Here is a 20,285-nt window from a genome sequence, read left to right as displayed (position 1 = left end):
TTTGTAGGACTTTTATTTGAAGCAGGATAGAAGCAACAACTGACGAGAGCAAATGAGGATGCAGACACACTACTGCATACTGAATTAGCTGCATTATCATTATAACAGACTCAGCTATGTTCTTATGCACAAACATGAAGTGAAGTTGATCTCCACTGAGTGTTTTGGTGTGCTTCATTCACAGCACAAAGCACACTAACATTTTTGTCTTTCATCCAACTTGAACGCTGCTTAATCCTGAGCAGGGTCACAGGGTGCTGCCTGGAACCGATCCCAGCTAAATAGGCAGGATACACTCTGGACAGGTAGCCAGTCCATCCCAGGGAAAACTCAGAGACGGACAATCACACACACTCACGATCACAGCTAAGGCCAATTGACCTTGCACGCATATTTTTGGACTGTGGGACAAAACCCATGTGCACATGGGGAGAATACAAAACTCTGGCCCACCACGTTAGAATCACAGCTTGAACGTGCATAAAAACATACACAGTGTGTTTATTTACTATGTATAGGCTATAGGCTAAATACCAGTATAGTTTGTAGAACATTGCTGTAATTGTATTGTGACTGGTCGTCATCTGTCTTTCCCTTTGACAGAAGGTGAGGGCAGGTTACTCCCTGGAGAGGTCATCATTCCATCAGAGGTCAGACACAAGAAGACTGACAACCACATTTGTACATCGTGAGGGAGTAACAGAAGAAATCCTGCAAACCTCACATGCAAGCACTACACAGGAAGTCTCTCAAGCATGCTAGCTAACCAGGAATATAACTCAACTAACCTGATCCCTGGCGCAGTGGTTAGCGCTCTTGCCTCACAGCAAGAAGGTCCTGGGTTCAAATACCGGCTGGGGCTTGGGGCCTTTCTGTGTGGAGTTTGCATGTTCTCCCCATGTGTGCGTGGGTTCTCTCCGGGTACTCCGGCTTCCTCCCACGATCCAAAAACATGCATGGTAGGTTAACTGATCACCCTAAATTGCCCCTAGGTATGAATGTGTGAGTGAATGGTTGTTTGTCTATATATGTCAGCCCTGCGACAGACTGGCGAACTGTCCAGGGTGTACCCTGCCTTCGCCCACAACAGCTGGGATCGGCTCCAGCCACCCGCGACCCCGAAAGGGATAAAGCGGCAGAAAATGGATGGATAACCCGATCCCTGCTGTGCAGTGACTTTGCTAATCACTTTATGGCAGTGCCATAATGATTAATGATAATTTGATCCATAGAAAAACTTTGGACACAACTTTGGATAATTCTTTTTCTTTTCAGACTGATCTTACTATATATTAATAATATATTATCAAAGTAATAAATGATTATCAGAATCAAAACCAAAAAAAAAGCTTCAAATATTACAATTTGCACACAATGAATCTAAAATGCATTTCCAGTTTTTAATCATATTTTAGAGAAAAACATTTCATGTCTCCTGATATGTTGTTTTTGGCTGTAGTTTGAGAATATTTTAGATCACGAAACGCAATCATGAGATGGAATAAAGAAAACAAGGATTTCAACAGTTAGGCTGTGAGGCTGACAGGAGGCACATCCTACCATACTTTCAGGACCTCTGGATTACTCAGTCACAGGTTCTGCTACCAGGAAAAGAAAAGCTCTCCAATACACAGAAACAGCTATCTATGGCAGTGGATTAACCAAGACTCTGAATCAGATAGATAACAATTTTCATTTCTTATTTCGAGACATGAATAAAGCTTCATTCTGAATAAAGTTGAATTATATTGTAATGCTCACTTAAATCCAGATTATTTGGCCGGAATAATCTGTTCATATAAAAATCAATTTATGCATGAATAAGGGGAGTTCATGTGAAGCAATTCAGTTTATTGAAAAACAAAAAGAAATGTTGAACAATTGAATATTGCCATTCATTTTTGACAGCCTTTACTCAAAGAATGCAATTCACCAAACTTGTATGTACAACACTGAAAGGGACAGAGGGAAAAGCCTGGAAGCCAAAAGCATCGGATAAAAAAAAAAAAAAAACAACCTATAAAATGATAATGAAGCCATTTATTTTACATATTTCTCCATAAATTTCTTGTGGAACTCTGAGCGTAGTGTGTCGTTGACGAATCGCTTCTCCTTCCGCGCCTCATCTACGCCTTTGGCGCAGTTCTTGAACACAACATCATCATCCCACCTAGAAGGATTAGAATTGATTAAAGCGGTGAAAACAAGCTATATTCCCCAAAGAATAAAAACAGTGTTCACATTTCTGAGTGTTTGTGTGTAGAATACCTTCTTTTGACCCTGAATGTAGTCTGAGTCTGGGCCATCTGTTGCTGCTGTCCAGCCAAATTAATCAGTGGATTGCCACTTAAGATGTTTTCCATTCGAATTCGCTCCTCCTCTGCCTTTTGCTCGCGCTCCTGAAATTGGAAATTAAACAAAAAACATGAATCACAGATGTAACGCTTGCCTTCCTTCAAAGATGAACCTACAGCTTTTGTGTTTCTGATGGTCAGTTCCTGGAAATGCGAGCACCTCATTTTAAAACCTTTACCTTGCGTTCTTGCTCTTCAGCTCGCTCTTTCTTGATCTTCTCCAGTTCTGCCAGAAGAGCCGCAGTGTCGTCGTCATCGCTGTCCTCTTCCGAGTCCTCGTCCTCATCATCCTATAAACAAAATGAAATCCTTCATCAGCAGGAGAGCTTAATCAGTGTTAATCACCACTTATTGTCCAGCATATTTCACAGTGTGAGCACTTACATCAGTGAGAGGGTCATCAGCATCAAGGTTGGCTGCTGGGATCTGATCCAGTCTGGGTCTTTTTGAAGATGATGATGAAGATGATGATGATGATGTGGTGTGCTCTGGAAAATTAAAGTCATTCACAAGTGTTACCTGAAGAAAATTTTGAAACATGGTGAGAAACAAAGACCAGAAGACATCTGCAGCTAGAACAACCTCTTGGTCCTCTCTCTCTGGTCTTGTCACGTGCCGCCACACGCTCCCTTTCCTCCAACTCCCTGCGGAAGTCACGGGCACGCACCTCCTCGGGGGCATCCTGGGTAGGCTGCCTGCAGATGAAAAAAAGACATGACCATTTGAAAGAGTCCACTTTCCAAGTGAGCGCCCAGGAGATGCAGTAGGATCGATTCAGCAAATATATGATCTTCTGACCTGTACTTGATCTTTGTGTGACCTGGAAGATCTCGACTGGAGTACTGCTTGGAGAGGGCACTCAGATCACCTTCTCCTTTACCCCTTCCTCCTCTTGCCGGCTCAAACGTTGGCCTTGCAGCTGTAGTCATCTTTGATGGCCTTGCTGAGACACGGGAAGGGAAAATATAAGTTCCAGCTGGCCAGCACTCAAAAAGCAATTCTCTTAAAGCTTAATCATGCAGAGTGGACAAAGTGGAGCCACAAACAGGTGAACTCCTGATGAACTGTGTTGAGCCCTGTTCACAATACAATCATAAGTGAAACTCCATTTTGAGTCTGAGCCTATTTTTACTTGCTGGTAAATGCTATAGAAAAACTAAGTGGGTAAGAGCTGAGAGTGGCTGCGATGGAAGATGGCAGAGTTGTGTAAGAACTGGGAGGGAAACTGTGGTGCAGAAAGACAAGACCTCCTCAGCTGGGCCACAATGTTTGAAAACATTTACCCTGAAAAACTGTGTGCTGAAGCACAAGATCCAGTACATGTGTAGGAGAAACTGAGAGCACTGTGACAAGGCTGGCAGTGAATTCTTGCATAAGTACTAGGTGTGAATATCAAGTCTTCATCAACATGGTTTAGAAAATGGAAGCAAGCTGTGGACTTGGCTCAATATCAGGCGAAATTGCTGACATATGTGTGAGTGAGCATTGCCATTAGGATAAAAATGAAATTACCGTCCTCCGTCAACTACCTGCAACCTGGAGAGAGATGTGGCGCCGTGTACCAATAGCAATTTTAGCAATATTGGTAAGTCAGTAATAAAATCATTAATGCACTTTAAAAGCTTAAAGACTCAAAATTCATTTCACTCTTAAAATAAGTTTAGATATTTTTTGTATATTTCTTTCCGCATAGTAACACAACACGGATGATAGCGAGCCATGCTACTGTGCAGTTTAAAACAAGTTTAATTCAGAACAAATATAAACACTACATACGTCTGATTATTTATTATCAAGTATTTGATGTAATGTTGACACGAAGTTAGAATTATCCTGTATCATAAAACAGCTCCACACTCGAGGCTGTTGGCTAATTTAGCTAGCAGCTAACATGGTCAAACAACGACGTAATGTTGAAAAAACATCCCAAGACAGATTCTCCACCACCGAGATTCGGTGCAGCGTGTTATGAGGAGCCACATTAAAGTGATAAAAAAAGTAACGGAACAACATATAAATTTATAAACACGTTTTCAACCGTGAACACTTACCGAGCAGCTAGCACACAACGGGCCCGTCCACAGCTGACGTCACATCCGGGATCAATCTGCCTGTGGAAAAGAGGCGTTCAATGACACTCGGAGAAAAAAAATCCACCGCAAACATTGAATAGAAGAAATTTAGATATTTATATATAAAAAAATACTGCATAGCTGTAACTGGAGCTTTTTGTTTTTAAATATAACTTCACCCGTTTTGTCAGACGACCAATGCATCCATCAGAGGAGAAGACGAACGTGACGCGTTCTTTGTTAGAATGCAGTGTTGTATTGGAGAAGGTAGGGGGCACAAAGTATCAGCTGGTGCAACATAGCTCAACCTCTGCTGTTTCCCAGATCACTGTTCCAGCAGGTACTTTCAGTACCAGTTTGTCTTGACCTCTCTGTGAGAGAGACTCTCTCCTTCCCCCAGGGCTTTTTTATATGAGCATGCCATGGAGCCATTTCAATGTGATAGTGAGCAGAGAGAGGTTGCATTTGAAGTCATAAATCATGTGGCTGGATTGTAACCCCGACTGACAGATGTTCAACGATGTGTAGTGTGTTTCTCCACAGTGTGGAGGATATGTAATGCAGATGCAGGAGTATCACACACAAGAAATGAGAAAGGCCTAGGGCAAATAAAGTAAATACCTGTTTTTGATGCATGATATGTTTGAGCGTAGTGTGTAAACATCTCAAAATGAGGTCTCCCGATATCAATTTTCCATGACCAGCTTTCTCAAGTGATATGAAAATAAGTTCAAGTGGAGAATAACTTGTTCAGTATTCCAGAATTTACCCAACAGCACACGCACACACATAAGTTATGCTAACATAAAATACATTAAAACACAATCATTACCATATTCATGTTTTCCCTATTTTTCTTTCAGCTCTGCACTAGCTACAGGACAGTCAGATTCGATATTAAAATATGCATATATTATGCATACCTTTTCACCGAACCAGTTTCAATGTGCATGACACACATTTATGTGTTACAAAAACACAGTTAAGTTCAGAATGTACCGGCTGTCTACATTTTATGTGCGCATGTCACTCATCACTTTAATGCCTGTTGTCATGTTTTGATACTGTGCTGCAGGAATATGAGGAATTCTTACTGAACACATTGGCTGTGGTTCAAAGTTCCAAACCAACAGAGGAGGTTCTGCCGGATTCCTCTCAAAAGGGCCGTATTTCAACTCTGTCAGGTACAAATGATCTGCCGACATGATAAAACCCTGAATGTCTGCCTGATAACTAAACTATTCACAGAATGAGGATGTTGTCATGTTTCAGTGAGATAATCTGTTATTGTCTGCAATTCTTTTACATGTGTATACATTTCAATTACACTACAGTTCAAACCACAGAATCTTCCTTTTTTTTATTAATATTTTTTTCTTTGGTCCACAATTCAAATGACTATTCAGATACTTTTATTTGGATTTTAGTTGCTAGTAAGTTCATTCTTTTAACATCCAAAATAATTCATTATTTGTTCTTAAAGGGAAAAACAGGCCATTGTGATTTTACACAACTTAATATCCGTCACAAGTGAACCAGCTGTTATTGATTTTGCAATCATATGTGCATTAAAAGTGACTAACACTTAAAGAGCAGTTTTTGAGAAAGCTAATTTATTTCATTCACTTGAGTATTTTCAACAGTACTTTTTATTTACATATTATTGTACTGAAGTACAAATTTCCTATATTTCTAGACCGACAAAAAATGACAAAAAAAAAAAAAAAAACAGGAGTGAAATGGTAAGTTTAGCTTTTAATTTCATGAGTTTTAGGCCTGTGTGTGAGAGTGTATAGCATAAAGTAAAGCGCATGGAAAATATGTGATGTGGTGGTAGATTAAATTCCAAGCAGTTTAAGAGCAGGTCTCTCTTGATTCTTCACATCCCACGAGCTGGAACAATGAGTGCAGAGAAATGTTTTTCTTATGAGTCAAAAACTGGGTCAAAACCAACAGATCGCAAAGGATAAACGTCTTCAGTGGAAGAGATGTTTCAATTCAGGCATATTTATACTCGACTGTGTTGGAAACAGAAAGTAACTGTGACCCCACAACTTTTGACAGACAGATATACTTTATTGATCCTGTGTGGGAAATAGTTGTGTTGCGGCAGCACAGGTAGTTCAATGAACACACAAACTTACATAACATCCGATATGTAGCAGTAATAACTGTGCAATACTAATAAGGAAAAGGAAGGAAGAAAATAATTTGATAAGAATGTAAAATAAGAATATATTACAATTATAAGATTAGCTTCTAACCTTCGGATGAAATGAATGGAGTTTGATCAACAGTTCGTGCTTTTCTGCAAATGTGCCTTTTAGATCAGTTTGTTAATTCCTCTTTTTGCCGTCGTGTGTTTATGGAATTGTTCCTTCTGGTGCCGGTGCACATGCAGTTGAAAATATAGCCTTTCATGCTGACAATTTCAGCCAAACAGGCCAAAAACAAAACGTGTGATTGAACTTTCATAAAACAAAAAGTTGAAATGTCACAAAGAGCAGAAAAGCAAGAAGAACAAAAGCTCTAAGAGGTTTTTTTTCTTTAATTCCATTTGGTTTTCATGAAAGAGCATTTATTTGTAAAACTGTCCAACTGAAACATTTGTGGGATGTGACATATCACACTGGCAGAAAGAGGAAACACCTTTTAAAGAAAGAAAAAAAAAAGTGCCTGCATATCCACTGCTCATCTGCCATGAAAAGCAACCCATTCACACACCTGATCAGCCTGTGTAGCAGCATCCAGGTGTGGCTCTTCAGGCTCACAGGGGGTGGGACCTGCCCCGGCAGAGGGTGGGGGCTCAGGTTAAAGTGTCACTACCTGCCTGCCTGTGAGAGAAGAGAGACCTGGAGGAGGCTTGACACCGCTCTGCCCCGACAGCACCAACAACACACAGCTGGAACAGGTGAGAGCACAATCTGGCACAAGGACGGGACTCCACACTGCTTCTGCTTTCATGCCCGCTGACTGTGCACCGTCAGCGGGCTCATTACAAAGTCAGGATTGCCTTAATTTTCTATGCATAATGAATTTGACCTGGTTAATTGGAGCTGGCACGTCTCCAGATAGATTCATCATGAGAGATTAGAGCATTAAGAGCAGGTCAAGATGTTAATGGGAGCTCGAAGAGAATACAGAGGAGGTTTGCATTGTCAGATGACATAACACTGTAAACACAGATTGGCTTTAAATGTGCAGAGGCAGAGCAGATATTGAATGTGGACTGCATGTAGGACAACAAGATTACATAACACTCATGAAATTTTCATAAAGGTTTAAATTTAGAAGAAAATGTGGCGATCCTTTAGGAGTGCATCGGCTGGAGACTTCAGATCAGTGCCGGAGATTTCAAATTCATCAGAGTAATTTTGGTCCAGACTGATTAATAACACAATAAATAATGAAAAGTCTGAGTCAGTGTCTCCAATTTTCTTTAACCAGGAGAAATGGAACATCTTGAGTGTGCTGATCACATTTAACAAGGAAAAGTTTCAGAGTTTTCCTAAAAAGTGGGGACCCTTCTTAGAAGCTACTATAGTCGTCTAAAACAGAGAAACCAATCTTCAGCTTGAGAGAAAAATGCTTTGTTGGGGTCTTTTTTGCTTCCCAGGAGGATCGCTTCTGCTCAAACTTGCAGTTTGTCAAGCTTCCTTGGACCAAAACAAAGCAGTAAAAAAAAGAATGCATTTTAAATTGGTAGCTTAGTTTGTGTACATTTTTAGCATTGCATTGAAACAAGTCAACAAAAGGCAGAATTGAGTGTGACTGAATTTCAATGGGAACATCCAGTGTTTTAGAATGCAATAGAAAAGCTAATTTTCTGAAAAAGTTTGAGTTCGTTAAACAGCTATAGAGTGCAGATTAAATATAAACTGAAATATTTTAAGGCCTTTAAATTTCAATTTGTAGCTTCATTTTGTGAGTGAGAGTTAAAAAAAACACAGCTTCTCATGAGATCATAAGATATTTAATTTTTTTTTAGCTGCACCTGTATAACAAGGCTGTGTGCCGAATTAACCAAGCTGCGAGATTTATTTGAATGTCACAAAGCCCTTCTGAAACGTGGGAGTCAAATCCCTGGCAGGAATAAAGAAGCCATGGTGGTTGAGATACTTGTAACATTTGGTCATTTTAGACATATTTAGTTTGTGCTGTGCTCATCCGTCACACACTCAAACAGTTTGAAACTGGAACATCTGATCAATGCATCTGACAGAGCGATCACATCCGATGTGAACACACCCTGCAACGCTTCGACGGGAAGCATGTGGGGAGGCGGGGTGGGCGTATTCAGCGAATCTACCACACTTTAAATGTCACTTTTACATTTTAAGTGGGTTGTTTTTCTGTGCAGAATGCAGTTTTACAGGTTGTGATGATGGACCTACAAACAGGTCTCTGAAGTCACAGGCAAGAATGTAGAGAGACAGCGAGAAAAGACACAAAACACATTTTAACTTGTCATGTGATTATTATTTTTTCTAACAGGTGTAACATCTGCAAAAACAGCAGCATCATGTCAAAAGGCGAGTCACACAATGTTTTCATTCTTTCATTAAAAAAAAATGGTGAGGAAAATACTTTGGGGATGATTTTGAGTGTGTGTGTGTGTGTGTGTGTATAGAAGTTGACAGGCATCAGGTGTTTCGAACCACCAGAGTGCGGACTGCACTGAAGAACGATGCCAGCTGGATCCTCAAATCAAACGATGAGGAGGAAGGACAAGACAAAGCAGGGTACTCACTGCACTTCAGCTGAAACTTCAAAACTGGAGAGTTTTTTTTTTTAACTTTTTTTTTTGTGTAAACCAGTAATTAAAGCTGTCATGCGTGCTGGTAATGCGTGACAGTGCAGGGCATTACAACACTGCTGCATCTCTTCAAACTTCACCAAAAGAAAAAAAAAAAAAGATGAGGTCCAACCTTATAATTAATGGCTTTTTGAGAGGGGATTGGTTTGACGAACATGCAGCACATTCACAGCAGCATCTGTCTTTCTTGCAGGACGGACCACACGGAGAAACGCAGTCCATATCGACAGAAATCATACGTCCTGTCGGCTGCCCGGAGATTTGGGTGAGTGTTCCTAACATCCAAATGAAGCTCTAACTACACAGCAAAGTCACAGTTTCTTCTAATGTCAGCCCAGACTGATGCAGTGCATATAGTGAATAGAATTCATTAGAATCATTTTTGGCATCATTAGGAAGAAGTGCAGACACTAAACCACCTCACTTCACCAAGTAAGGAAAAAGTTGTTTCTTACTACAGGATGCCTCTTTTAAGGGACATGAAGCTAAGTTGAATTCTGCAACTGAAATTTATGGAAGATAGACAATGATCTAAAATATCTGAGACATGCGAGGAATCATAAATTACCTATGCTGTCAATAAAAAAGCCTGAAATGTTCAGCTACTTTAAAGCTGCAGTAAAAACCTTGAGGTCTTCACATAGTTTGAATAAATGTGTTTCCTGACTCTCCTTCCCCGTGTTATGATGTCTCTACAGACAATCCATCATCTGTACAAGTTCAGAATATTAGGAGTAAAAAATTGTAGATGTGTTTGTTACAGAAAACATCTTTAGAAAAATGAGTGGAGTTCAGTCCAGATACATCAGTACAGTGATGAAGTCTTTATACCTCCGTCCTGGGAGACATTGTGGTGATTGTGTTTACAAGGGTGTGACAGATGAGTCCAAGTGAGGATGAACTTAAAAACTGCCTTCAGCTTCCAGCTACTGTTGGAGGGTACAGCCATAAAAACTAATATAGTTGACCAAAGTGCTGTAACAACTCAAAAAGAGACACCAAACAAAGCAGCAATCCCCAGAGGAGCAACAGAGTGCAAGAAAAACTCATTTCTCAGAGAACCAGCGTCTGAGGTGGGCTGTAATCTTCCTCCACTGATTATCACGAGAGGACAGCCAAGAGTAAAACGCTCTTTTATAATTAAGAAAAATATGTCACATACTAGCCATGATTATCAAAGTGTGATGTTTGACTGCGGGTTTCTGAATTCCAGTCGGATCAGAGGAAGGAGGTGGCAGCGGCGGCGGCAGCAGCTCTGCAATTCAAACCGAAATTGTCCTTTGACACTGTTGTGTCAGTGAATAATAACAAAATTTATTCCAGGCTTCAGGCACAAATTACCATCTGTGGTAATAACATACATAAACATTAACTTAGCCCAGGGCAGAGCTGCTGCATTCATAAAGACCCGCAGTACAGTGCAGCCTGACCGGGACTTCAGCTGCTTGATCAAGCTTTAATGGGAATACTTACTGGAGTTTTCCCACCCTTAGGGTACACCTGCATATTTGCCCTTAAAAACTAGAGCAAGAACTTGCTAATGAACATTATAAAATATGAATAGTCGGCGTTGTATATGTAAATATTTTACTAGTTTGAAAATTCCAGTGATCTTGATAACGCTGTGGTAAATACTGATCTCGTTCATGTGAGCAAACAGAAATCCAGGCAGGAACACTTCTGTAGTTGTCTGTACAACAGCACTCAGTGGCTTTTCAATTAAAAAAATAATTACACGTTTTATTCATAATAAAGACCGTGGAGATGTTCTGATGAATGTATGGTTATTGTAATTACTCTCAATCGCCTGGCTATTGTTATCCAACGTACCTCTTGCATCGATGTTACATCACTTGACTTTATCACGTCCGCGACAAAAAGCAGCCCGAGTCACAGCTCACAATGTGAATTATTCAACCTAAAGACACATTTGTGATGTTAATGTTATTTGAATACTCGATTCATACTAGATTTCTCCCTGAGATAACACAGTAAGGTTCACCCTTTCCAAGAAAAACACTCATTTTGTAGCAAAATGATATGATCCAAACAACATTTTTTAAAAGAAAAAGCCAGTTTTATATAAATTTACTCTTTGTTCTCAGAGTCTTTAACTTCTGGCTTCAACTTATTTATGAGAAATCACAAATCATAGATCGAACCAAAACAATCCTCACCATATCTTGAAATTGAGCTCCTGCAATTTTGCCAAAACAGCATGAATTTCAACCCTTTTCTTCAAATAAACACACTGGTATGAAGTGTCAGCGCAGCTCACAGTGTTTACCATTGTGCTGTATGTCTAGCTGAAGGGGATTCACTAAACTGGAGCTGAACAGGCATCAGTCGGCGTCAAACAAGAACAAAAGACGGCGCTGAAGATGGATTGGTTGCTCGATGGCTCGAAACGCTTTGTGCTTGAGCAGCGGCAACAAGTGCTTCTGGAGCCGAGTCAAAACAGTTGAACGTGCGCTGTCGTGCAAGAAACGAACCAAGGACACCAAGGAAGAATAAAACATCTGTCTTTTAGCTCCATCTTTTGTGCAGCCTTTTAATAATACTCAGTTCACTAAATGTGAGCGAAGTGTCGACAATTAATTAAGGAGAGCACATGCTTTCCTCCGGAGCGAAGACAAACTGAGCTCACCGCAGTCAAACAGCGTGAACACATTTACTACATCGCATGGCGGGGCTGGCGTGAGTTCATTCAGGTCTTGCATGAATTATGCAGTCAATCAGTGTCTCCTCACAGGTGCTGACACCTGGGCAGGTGATGAGTCAGGAGGAGGGGCCGGCAGCTGTGAGCTCTCCCACCATGTGGCCCCCCGGTGCCGCTGTGGACATGGCGGGTCCAGCTGCGGCGCTGATGCTGTGCAGTGGCATCAGATGAGTCTCACTGATGGTGAAGTGGTTCACCGGGTAGATGCCGCATTTCCTAAAGCCGTCTTTCACAATTTGGACGCCTTCCTCCTCCTGCGCGATCTGATATGTGCTTTTAAATACCCCAGAGAACTCCTTCTTGCTGACCGCGAAGTGCGTGTCGGAGGCGCAGCCCTCCCCTATGAGCGAAGCGAAGCGCTGCTTCAGGACGACGAAAAGGCCGACGTCCAGCGGCTGCAGGATGTGTGAGCACTGAGGGGGGAGGCAGAGAAGGATGACGTCCTCCTTACGAGCCGATTCCACCACCTCCAGGTTCACGGGCGATTTGTGGCCGTCGAAAATCAGCAGCAGCGGGCGCTCCTTCGGCGCGTGCACGAGGAAGTGCTTGAGGAACCATTTCCTGAACAGGTCCGAGTTGATCCAACCTGAGTCTGACCACCCATAGAGGGCGCTCGGAGGTCCTTGAGTCTTGTAGCAAACTCCCCCTGGATAGGCGTTTGAGTAGATAATAAATGGGGGAATGTCTTCTCCGGCTGCGTTAAAGCAAGCGAGGACGGAGATGTGGTCTCTGGAGCCCGGCGCTGGCTTGTAGCCCAGACTGGCAGATTTTGGGAGGCTCACCCTCTTCCTGCCCAGCTGAAAGCCCAACTCATTGCAGTTGAAGATTTGTCGAGGCTTGTCTCTGAGCCCGTGCCCGTCCAAGATGGTGCTCAGCAGGTGAAAAAACTGATCCACTGCTTCCTTCCTTACACATACTGTCCTCCCACGAACAACGTTGTCCGCCGGCTGAATGGTAATATTCTTTTCTTGCCGTTTCCTGAAATTGAGCCACCAGGTCTGGCCCAGTTTGGAAAATGCCACCCTGCGGTGCTGACGCTTGTAAATCGATGATGCAAAGGACACCAGCTGCTGCTTAGTGAGTGGGAAACCATGCTTGGACATGTATAGGGAGAACTCGACCAACAGCTCCTCGTCGGCTGACGGTATAAGTTGAGCGGGGCCGCTGCGGCTCCCCGGAGCCACCCGTCCGCTGACTCTGTCTCCAAGCGAGGATTTCGGGACTCCAAACTCTTTAGCAGCCTGTCGGACTGTGCATCTTCCTGACTTCACCTCTATTAGTGCACGCTCCATGGCCTCGTCGGTCCATTTTTTCTTCTTCTTCCTCCCAAATTTGTCAAGATGACTTCTTGACGGCATGTTTCCTGGGATTGGAAAAGAAATGCAGGCACGAATTATACATTAAAAACATTTAAGCATCACAAGAAAACACAGAACCAGATATAGCAGATAATACACGCTACAAAAATAATGAATAAAGTAACACACACACTTTTATCTTATTACAAATGACCCACGATGGGCGCTAACCACTCTGCCCTGTGTGCTCTCTGAACCAATGCCCCGGCATTCATTATCGCTGCGGACTGATATGAAAGGCTGAGGCTGGGTCCTCATTTGATTTTCAAAGGGGAATTTAAATTAAATTTAAATGAGCCTTACCTCCATCCTGACCACATACGGTAACAATAAGTCAATATGCAGATGTGACACACCTGCACCGCAGAATTTATTAACCAAGCTTCATGGTTTTTTTTTTAAGTATATTACAAGAAAATAGTCAATTTTGCGGTATTTATCATCCACAACTGACAGGATATAATGAACTGAAAGCAGTGTTCACACTTGAAGTGTAACTCATTCACTATTTTTATGGATGTTAATAAAATATACATATGGTCTGTTTGCAGAGGCCTGTGGCTCATTATCCTCAAACAAACCTGTGTCAACCTGAAAATTCATTGACGTGCAACAGGTTTGGTCAGCAGTGCACTGGAGATTCATTGTCCTGTATGTTTTAGATGTTTTCCAGCTGCAACACACCTCAATCTAATGAACATCCACCTTCCAAAATACACCGAAAACAACCCAATCATTGCAGTTACCTCACGGCAGGTTTTCCCTGACAACACGCACTTTCTCCCACATTCTAAAGACCTGTTTTGGCTAATGGAAGTGTTTTATTCTCCATCTGCAAGTGCTCTGTGGTAAACTGGGCACCTCTCCACAATGTGTCCTGCCTTCACCTTGTGAGCTGGGTTTGGTTCCACTCCCAATTAACTGTGGCCTTAGGGCAGGGTACAACCTGCAGAGGCGCCAGTCCATCACAGCAAATACACAGAAAGACAGACAACAGCACACATTCACAGTTAAGGGCAATTTAGTCCAACCCAAACCTTAAACATCCTTGCGGATGAGGGGAGTACTGACCACTACATCGTTGTGCATTCCCAATGTTCATATAGTCACACAAAATAACATGCAAGTCTTCATATTTTTGTTAAACACATGATTGAAATGACAAGTTACAAATCTAAGCGCACTCACAAGTTAACATCATTTTATTAAAAAGAAGAAATAAACCGTTATCAGGGGATTTGTACATAATCATCATTTTATAGTTTATATGAAGTTTTAAGGGAACGACTGACACTGTGACTGCACAGGAACAATCACATGAACATGACTGTCCAGTGTGTAGAGGAATATTCAGCTGAGATTTGGACTCGTTTGGGGAGTGTTTAGGCAGGTTTCAGGTCATCAAGCAGAGTTCAGATAACATTTTATGCAGTCGAAAGATTTAAACATGTTTACACTTGTAACAGCGCTGAAGTCTGCAGCTTCCCATTGACCAACTTGTATTAAGCTTCATGTGTCAGTTGTGGTTTTACGAGTGAGCTATAGTTACTGTTTTACCTAAGACAAAATCATCATCAGTTTTGATATTACTTCAGGAAATACTCACGATTCATGATTAGGACAACCTTTGATTTAGCTCTTGATAGTAAAATCGCTGAAACTGATAAAATACATTGACAGACTTACAGGTATCTGAAGATCCTCGCACGATAAGAACGTTTCCGTTCATGAACCGCAGTCCATGCTGCCGCCCGTGGAAACAACAACACGACAACAAACTCACTGTATTTGTCCTATAACCTCCACGAAGCCTTTATATTTCAGAGTTTAAAGTTAAAGATACTTTTAAGCTTGACTGCGGCTAGCAGGAAAACGCTTCCTCACCGAGACCGGAACCGGAAATACTTCATAACCCGACGGTATTTTCATAATAAGAGAGTTGAAGCGCCAATTAAAAATAAATAAATAATACTTTTATTTTTTTTAAAGCGCTATACATCCTGTATTAATGAAAAAGCACATCAAATTGAAACGAGGTTGCAGGGGTTTCCCCATAAAGAGGTTGTGTTTTTTTTTTTCAGTGTGAGCAATTATGCATGGACTTTTCCTCCCATAGTTTAAAAAAATGCATTGCAAGGCTAATTCCAGCCATCTTCTATGCAGTTTTTGCCCTTTTAGGGCTGCAGGGTACTTGAGTCATTCCCTGCAGACTATGGGTGAGGTCAGAGGTTGATCCATCACATGGCAAACAGTCACACACACTCACATTCACACATTCACTAGGAGCTAGTTAACCTCACATACATGCTTTAGGAATATGTTTTTTGAAGGGAATCAGAGCAGCCAGATTAAACACAAAAACTCCACACAGAAAGATCTAGCTGACATTTGAATCTCGCTGTGAGGCGAGAGCACTAAATACTGCACCACTGTGCAGCCCATGAGGTTAACTGATGACGTCAAGTTAATCGGAGGTGTGAATGGGAGTGTGTAGTTGTCTGTTTCTCTACGTGATTGACGGAGAAAGTGTCCAGGGTGTACCCTGTCTTGACCCACATCAGCTGGGATTGGCTCCACTGTCTCACAATCCTGAAAAGGATAAAGTAGTATGGGAGATGGAAGTATGTAATGTAAGATAAGATGGTGGTTCAACAACGCAGGCCTGTTATAGACTGTTCCAGAGCATTGGTGCTAAAAATGGGAATGCCAGCTGATGTAGTCTTTTTTTTTTTTTTTTACCCTCTGGGACATTTAGAAAAAAAAAAAAAACTGAGAAAAGAGTTCAAAATAAAAGTGGGCAAATCGAGGTGTCCGACTAATTTGGGTTGCAGGGTCATATCCACGGCTGTTTTATTTCAGCTGGGCTAGATATGTAACACCACAGCACATTGTCTCATGAATACAGATTAAAAAATGCTAAAAATGCTAAAATGCTGAAAAAAAAAACATTCTGAAAGTGTTCACCGTTAGTGTAAATTGTTGCTAAATTATTGCTATTAATCATAATTGTGCATACTTGCTCGTCATAAGTTATTAAACTTTCAAAGAGGCAGGATTCAGGATAACGGTATAAAGCACAAAAACATAAGCTATGTTCTTTTCAAATTTGCAACTCTTTAAGTAAAAAAAAAAAATACAGTATCAACAAGCTCATAAAATTTTTATGTCCAAATAAATACCAACTTTCACAACATAAATTTTTAAATCTGAATTTTCTTGGAAGCAAAACAGTCTCCATATGAAAATATTTAAAGCGTAATGAAACTAATTTCACTAAATATAACATCTTGCACAGGGGAAATTGTCCAAATAGGCTTAATTTACTTGAAATAAAAATTTCTTCCTAGATTTTTTTCCCCCTTTTTATTTGAGATCTTTAACCTTGTTAACGATTAAAAGAGTCAAATAAGATTGGAACAAATACATATGTTGTCCCCGCGGACAGTGTGCAATTTTTTTCTGTTTCAGATAAGATAAGAATATGACCAGAATACAAAAGAAAACTAAAACAACAACAAAATTTATTACATGTCAGTTGCTGTCATGTATATTTCATAGTTTTAGGTTTAGGTTTTCATAGGTTTCATAGGGGCGCTGATATTAATTAAGAGTGTCGATAACATGGTGTTGGCATTCAAAGGTTTTATTTGTCAGCTTTTCTCCAACAGTCACTGAACTCACTGACTCATGAAACTCATCCTATAATGCACGACAGGCTTTTTGTGCAATATTCTCTGTGCATGATGTGAATAGACAGCCAGTTCATTATAGAAAGGAATATGTGTTTCAATCTTGCTGGAAGGTGTTGTTATGATGTGCACTTACATCATAACCTGCAAAATAAAACGGGTAACCATTCTGATATGGAATATCAAGCTTCAATTTTATTTTGAAGATGAAGTATGTTAAAGCTGACGAAACTGTTCATTTGTACTTAAGAAGCAATTAGAAGCAAGGTCATAAAAGCCAAGGTTAGATTCTAACTGTGTGTGTTTTTTTTTTTTTTAAATTTTCTATCCTGCAGATCAATTGATTCTTCAGTGAGTCCTCCTCATCAAAAGACAGAGGTCGCTCCATCTGAAGGGTATGTATGTGCTGAATTCTAATTCCAAATAAACTGCCAAGCCGGAGAAGCATCTCACTACTTTTATGCAAATCCTCATGTCTCAAGGTTTACATTATTAATCTCAGGGAGGATCATCAATATCATGTTTTGCTTGTTAGGATGTAGATGTTTATAATTAAAAATCACTTTGTGTGAATATAAATATTGTCATTGTTGTCTGTGGTTCTTTGTTTCAGTGACTCAACCAGTCATTCAAATGGTGAAATTATTCCTGCTCACAAAGCGTCTGAGCCTGAGGGGTCGACCGTGGAGACTGCGACTGATATAAAGTTAGTACATGAGAACATCGCTTTACCGACTATTTCTTCAGGTTTAAAATTTAATCATGCTGAGTGTGTGCATTTTTTTGTGAAGCTATTTTTTTTTTTTTTTTGCATCATTGGGAATAAGTAACACTCTGTTACAGGCCACAGGAAACCACAGAAGAGCCTACTCTGAATGGTGATGCACATCCAGAAAGAAATGTAGAAATCAGGGGAGAAAATGGTGAAGCAGCAGGTGACGAGTCATCTGTGGAGCACAGTGACGGGGGCGCCGAAGCCCCTGCAGATGTTCCTAGGGAAGATTCTATCCAAATGGTTTCTTCAGTGGAGGGGAATACAGAAGCGGTGCCTCCCGCGGAGTCCCCGGAGCAACTACTTGCCAGAGCAACTTCTGAAGAACACGCTGATTCACCAGCTGACCCATCAAACGCAGGTCACAGCGAGGTCGACGTCACAGCAGTCGCAAATGTGGATGACCCTTCAGGAGAAATCTCAAATGTGGATGGCACAGTGGAGGGCAACGCAGTCACTGAAATCAACGCTGCACCCACGTCCCAAGAGGAATCTCTCAGCAAAACAGATTTAGGGGACGTAGGAGGAGAAACATCAGCACAACGTGAAGGGGAAAGTTGTGACGAGTCTCCCGCAGAACAGGCCATAGAAGAAATTGTTGCTGCTTCACCTGAGGTTATCGTGGAACCATCAACTGAGGCCATTGATGTGAAAAGTGCGCCATCAGAAGAACAGATTTCTGTGGTAACCAGTGTGGAGTCAGTGCCGGACATCGTGGAATCTGTGTCTGAATCACCTTCACAGCCTGCCAGTGAAATAACTGCAGAGGATGGCTGTAGTCAAACAGAAGCAGAAGGTACAGAAGAAATTGCCGCAGCTGAAGTCGCGGTAGAGCCACTGCCTGCTGTAAGTGAAACTACACAAGAAGAAGAGGCTGCTCCACATAATGCTGTGCAAACAGTCCCTGATATACTATCTGAACCATCTGCTCCGCCTGATGCTGAAACTGCTGCAGAGGACAGCAGTGACACACACCATGCAGAGCCAGTTACAGAGAGAACTGTTGAAGCTGCCGCTGAGGTTGTGTTAGAGTCATCACCGGCAACCGTTGCTGTAATTAACTCGACTCAAGAGGAAGAGGCTGCTCCATGCAACGCTGCGGCCGAACCACCTGCTCCACCCGATGCTGCAGCTGATGTCGAGTCTGTAGAGTGTGAAGTGGAGTCTGTCGCACCGGCAGAACCCGTTTTAAAGGCCACGACTGAAGTGGTTGAGGGTGAAGTCCAGTCTGTTGCGAACACAGCTGTGGAACAAAGTATTGATCCAACACCTGAGAGCCCAGCAGCGGTGGAGTTGGACATCAAAGATTCCCTTGAACCAGCAGATGCCTCAGATGCTGAAGCTCTTCAAGAGAACGGAGTCGACCAAACCATTAAACTGACAGATGCATTGGATGTGGAAATTCCTGAACCTCAAGCTGTTCCTGAACCAGTGGAAGATCAAAAACCGGCCCTCTCAGAAGAGTCACAACCGAGTCAGCAGAGCAACGGAACCAACATGTGAGTACGCTTCTGCAACAAGGAATTATTATTATTAATAACAATAAAACAATAACAATAACAATAAAAAAAAAAAAAAAATGTTTGTAGATCTGAAGAGGTTCAAAAACTTGCAGAGGAACTAAACTCGACAACCACACAGATCACGTACAGGTTAGTTTAAACACCATGTGCTTTGTATTTTGACATTATTATTATAATGAAGACTGTACAATGTCAACATAAAATGCAAGAAGATTAACTTTTTATTTAAAAAAAAAAAACTCTCTCTCTTAGATATGCCAAAGGTATTTGTTCATTCTGTGACCAAAAAATTGATGGAAACGTGAAGATTTCACTCAGCGATCCCCTCGTGGAATGCCACCCCGAGTGTCTGAAGGTTTGTTGCGTCTTCTTCTTTAGGAAATACAACACTTGCCTTTGACTCTGCATACTTATTGAAAGTCGAATATGTTTTTGCAGTGTGGTGTTTGTGCTCTGGCCCTTGGAGATCTGCTAAAACCCATGTTCTTGCGTGGCCAAGTGATCCAGTGTGGCAGCTGTGCTGCAGGACCTCTGAAGATCTGAAGCCTAACATGTTGTCAAAGGACACCTAAAGCATACTGTGATTAATGTGCAATCTTAATCCAGAGGCTTGGTGCGGTTGCTGTAAATGTACTCCTTTTTTCTTTCTTTCTTTTTTTTTTTATGTTTCCTACTCCTGAGATGCTGCACATAAAATATCATCAGCATTAAAAACTGTGTAATGAAAAGATTTTGCAGCACATAATTACTAACAATAAGTATTTGAGATACATGTATTAATTTGTAATCAGCATAAATGGTTTCTTTGCAACATCCTGTATATGCCTAAAATAAAACCACAATTAAATAACTCAGATGTAAGTGGTTTATTTAGCTTTAATTCCCAAAAAGCACACACGGGGTCAAGTAGCAAACCTGCACAGCAAACTTAAGTCACCTGGAAAGTGGATCTCAAAGCATCCTCTGTGACATAAAACAGGTT

At 41.3% G+C, this 20,285-nt stretch overlaps 3 protein-coding genes across 3 annotated transcripts; 1 reads left to right on the top strand and 2 right to left on the bottom strand.

Moving 5' to 3' along the window:
• Nucleotides 1-1,478: 1,478 nt before the first annotated feature.
• Nucleotides 1,479-4,465, bottom strand: cwc15 (CWC15 spliceosome associated protein). The gene is made up of 7 exons (XM_030101778.1): nt 4,406-4,465; nt 3,153-3,297; nt 2,937-3,049; nt 2,739-2,842; nt 2,534-2,644; nt 2,269-2,399; nt 1,479-2,170 (listed from the first exon to the last, which is right to left on the bottom strand). Exons 2-7 carry the CDS (start codon nt 3,281-3,283, stop codon nt 2,041-2,043), a joined length of 720 nt encoding a protein of 239 aa, XP_029957638.1. The 5' UTR covers nt 3,284-3,297; nt 4,406-4,465; the 3' UTR covers nt 1,479-2,040.
• A 2,761-nt stretch (nt 4,466-7,226) lies between these two features.
• Nucleotides 7,227-20,283, top strand: LOC115396030 (zinc finger protein 185). Its single transcript, XM_030101770.1, has 10 exons — nt 7,227-7,337; nt 8,921-8,958; nt 9,057-9,168; nt 9,436-9,507; nt 17,344-17,403; nt 17,622-17,714; nt 17,852-19,279; nt 19,370-19,432; nt 19,556-19,658; nt 19,742-20,283. Exons 2-10 carry the CDS (start codon nt 8,949-8,951, stop codon nt 19,844-19,846), a joined length of 2,046 nt encoding a protein of 681 aa, XP_029957630.1. The 5' UTR covers nt 7,227-7,337; nt 8,921-8,948; the 3' UTR covers nt 19,847-20,283.
• LOC115396032 (tigger transposable element-derived protein 6-like) lies at nt 9,163-15,158 on the bottom strand. The gene is made up of 2 exons (XM_030101773.1): nt 15,006-15,158; nt 9,163-13,324 (listed from the first exon to the last, which is right to left on the bottom strand). The coding sequence occupies exon 2, from the start codon at nt 13,317-13,319 to the stop codon at nt 12,021-12,023; it is 1,299 nt and encodes a 432-aa protein (XP_029957633.1). The 5' UTR covers nt 13,320-13,324; nt 15,006-15,158; the 3' UTR covers nt 9,163-12,020.
• Nucleotides 20,284-20,285: the final 2 nt, after the last annotated feature.

This window comes from Salarias fasciatus, chromosome 10 (assembly GCF_902148845.1).
Source record: "Salarias fasciatus chromosome 10, fSalaFa1.1, whole genome shotgun sequence".
Taxonomy (NCBI): Eukaryota; Metazoa; Chordata; class Actinopteri; order Blenniiformes; family Blenniidae; genus Salarias; species Salarias fasciatus.
The sequence above is the reverse complement of the archived record's forward strand: the minus strand, read 5'-3'. Positions and strand labels throughout refer to the sequence as shown.

Excerpts from the sequence above, each read along its gene's own strand:
- cwc15 (XM_030101778.1), bottom strand. The coding sequence starts at position 3,283 with ATGACTACAGCTGCAAGGCCAACGTTTGAGCCGGCAAGAGGAGGAAGG. Across the intron at positions 2,843-2,936 it reads CAGAGAGAGAGGACCAAGAG|AGCACACCACATCATCATCA; the intron begins GTTGTTCTAGCT and ends TTAATTTTCCAG. Across the intron at positions 2,400-2,533 it reads CTGAAGAGCAAGAACGCAAG|GAGCGCGAGCAAAAGGCAGA; the intron begins GTAAAGGTTTTA and ends TTCCAATTTCAG.
- LOC115396030 (XM_030101770.1), top strand. Across the intron at positions 9,169-9,435 it reads GAAGGACAAGACAAAGCAGG|GACGGACCACACGGAGAAAC; the intron begins GTACTCACTGCA and ends TCTTTCTTGCAG. Across the intron at positions 17,715-17,851 it reads GAGACTGCGACTGATATAAA|GCCACAGGAAACCACAGAAG; the intron begins GTTAGTACATGA and ends ACTCTGTTACAG.
- LOC115396032 (XM_030101773.1), bottom strand. The coding sequence starts at position 13,319 with ATGCCGTCAAGAAGTCATCTTGACAAATTTGGGAGGAAGAAGAAGAAA.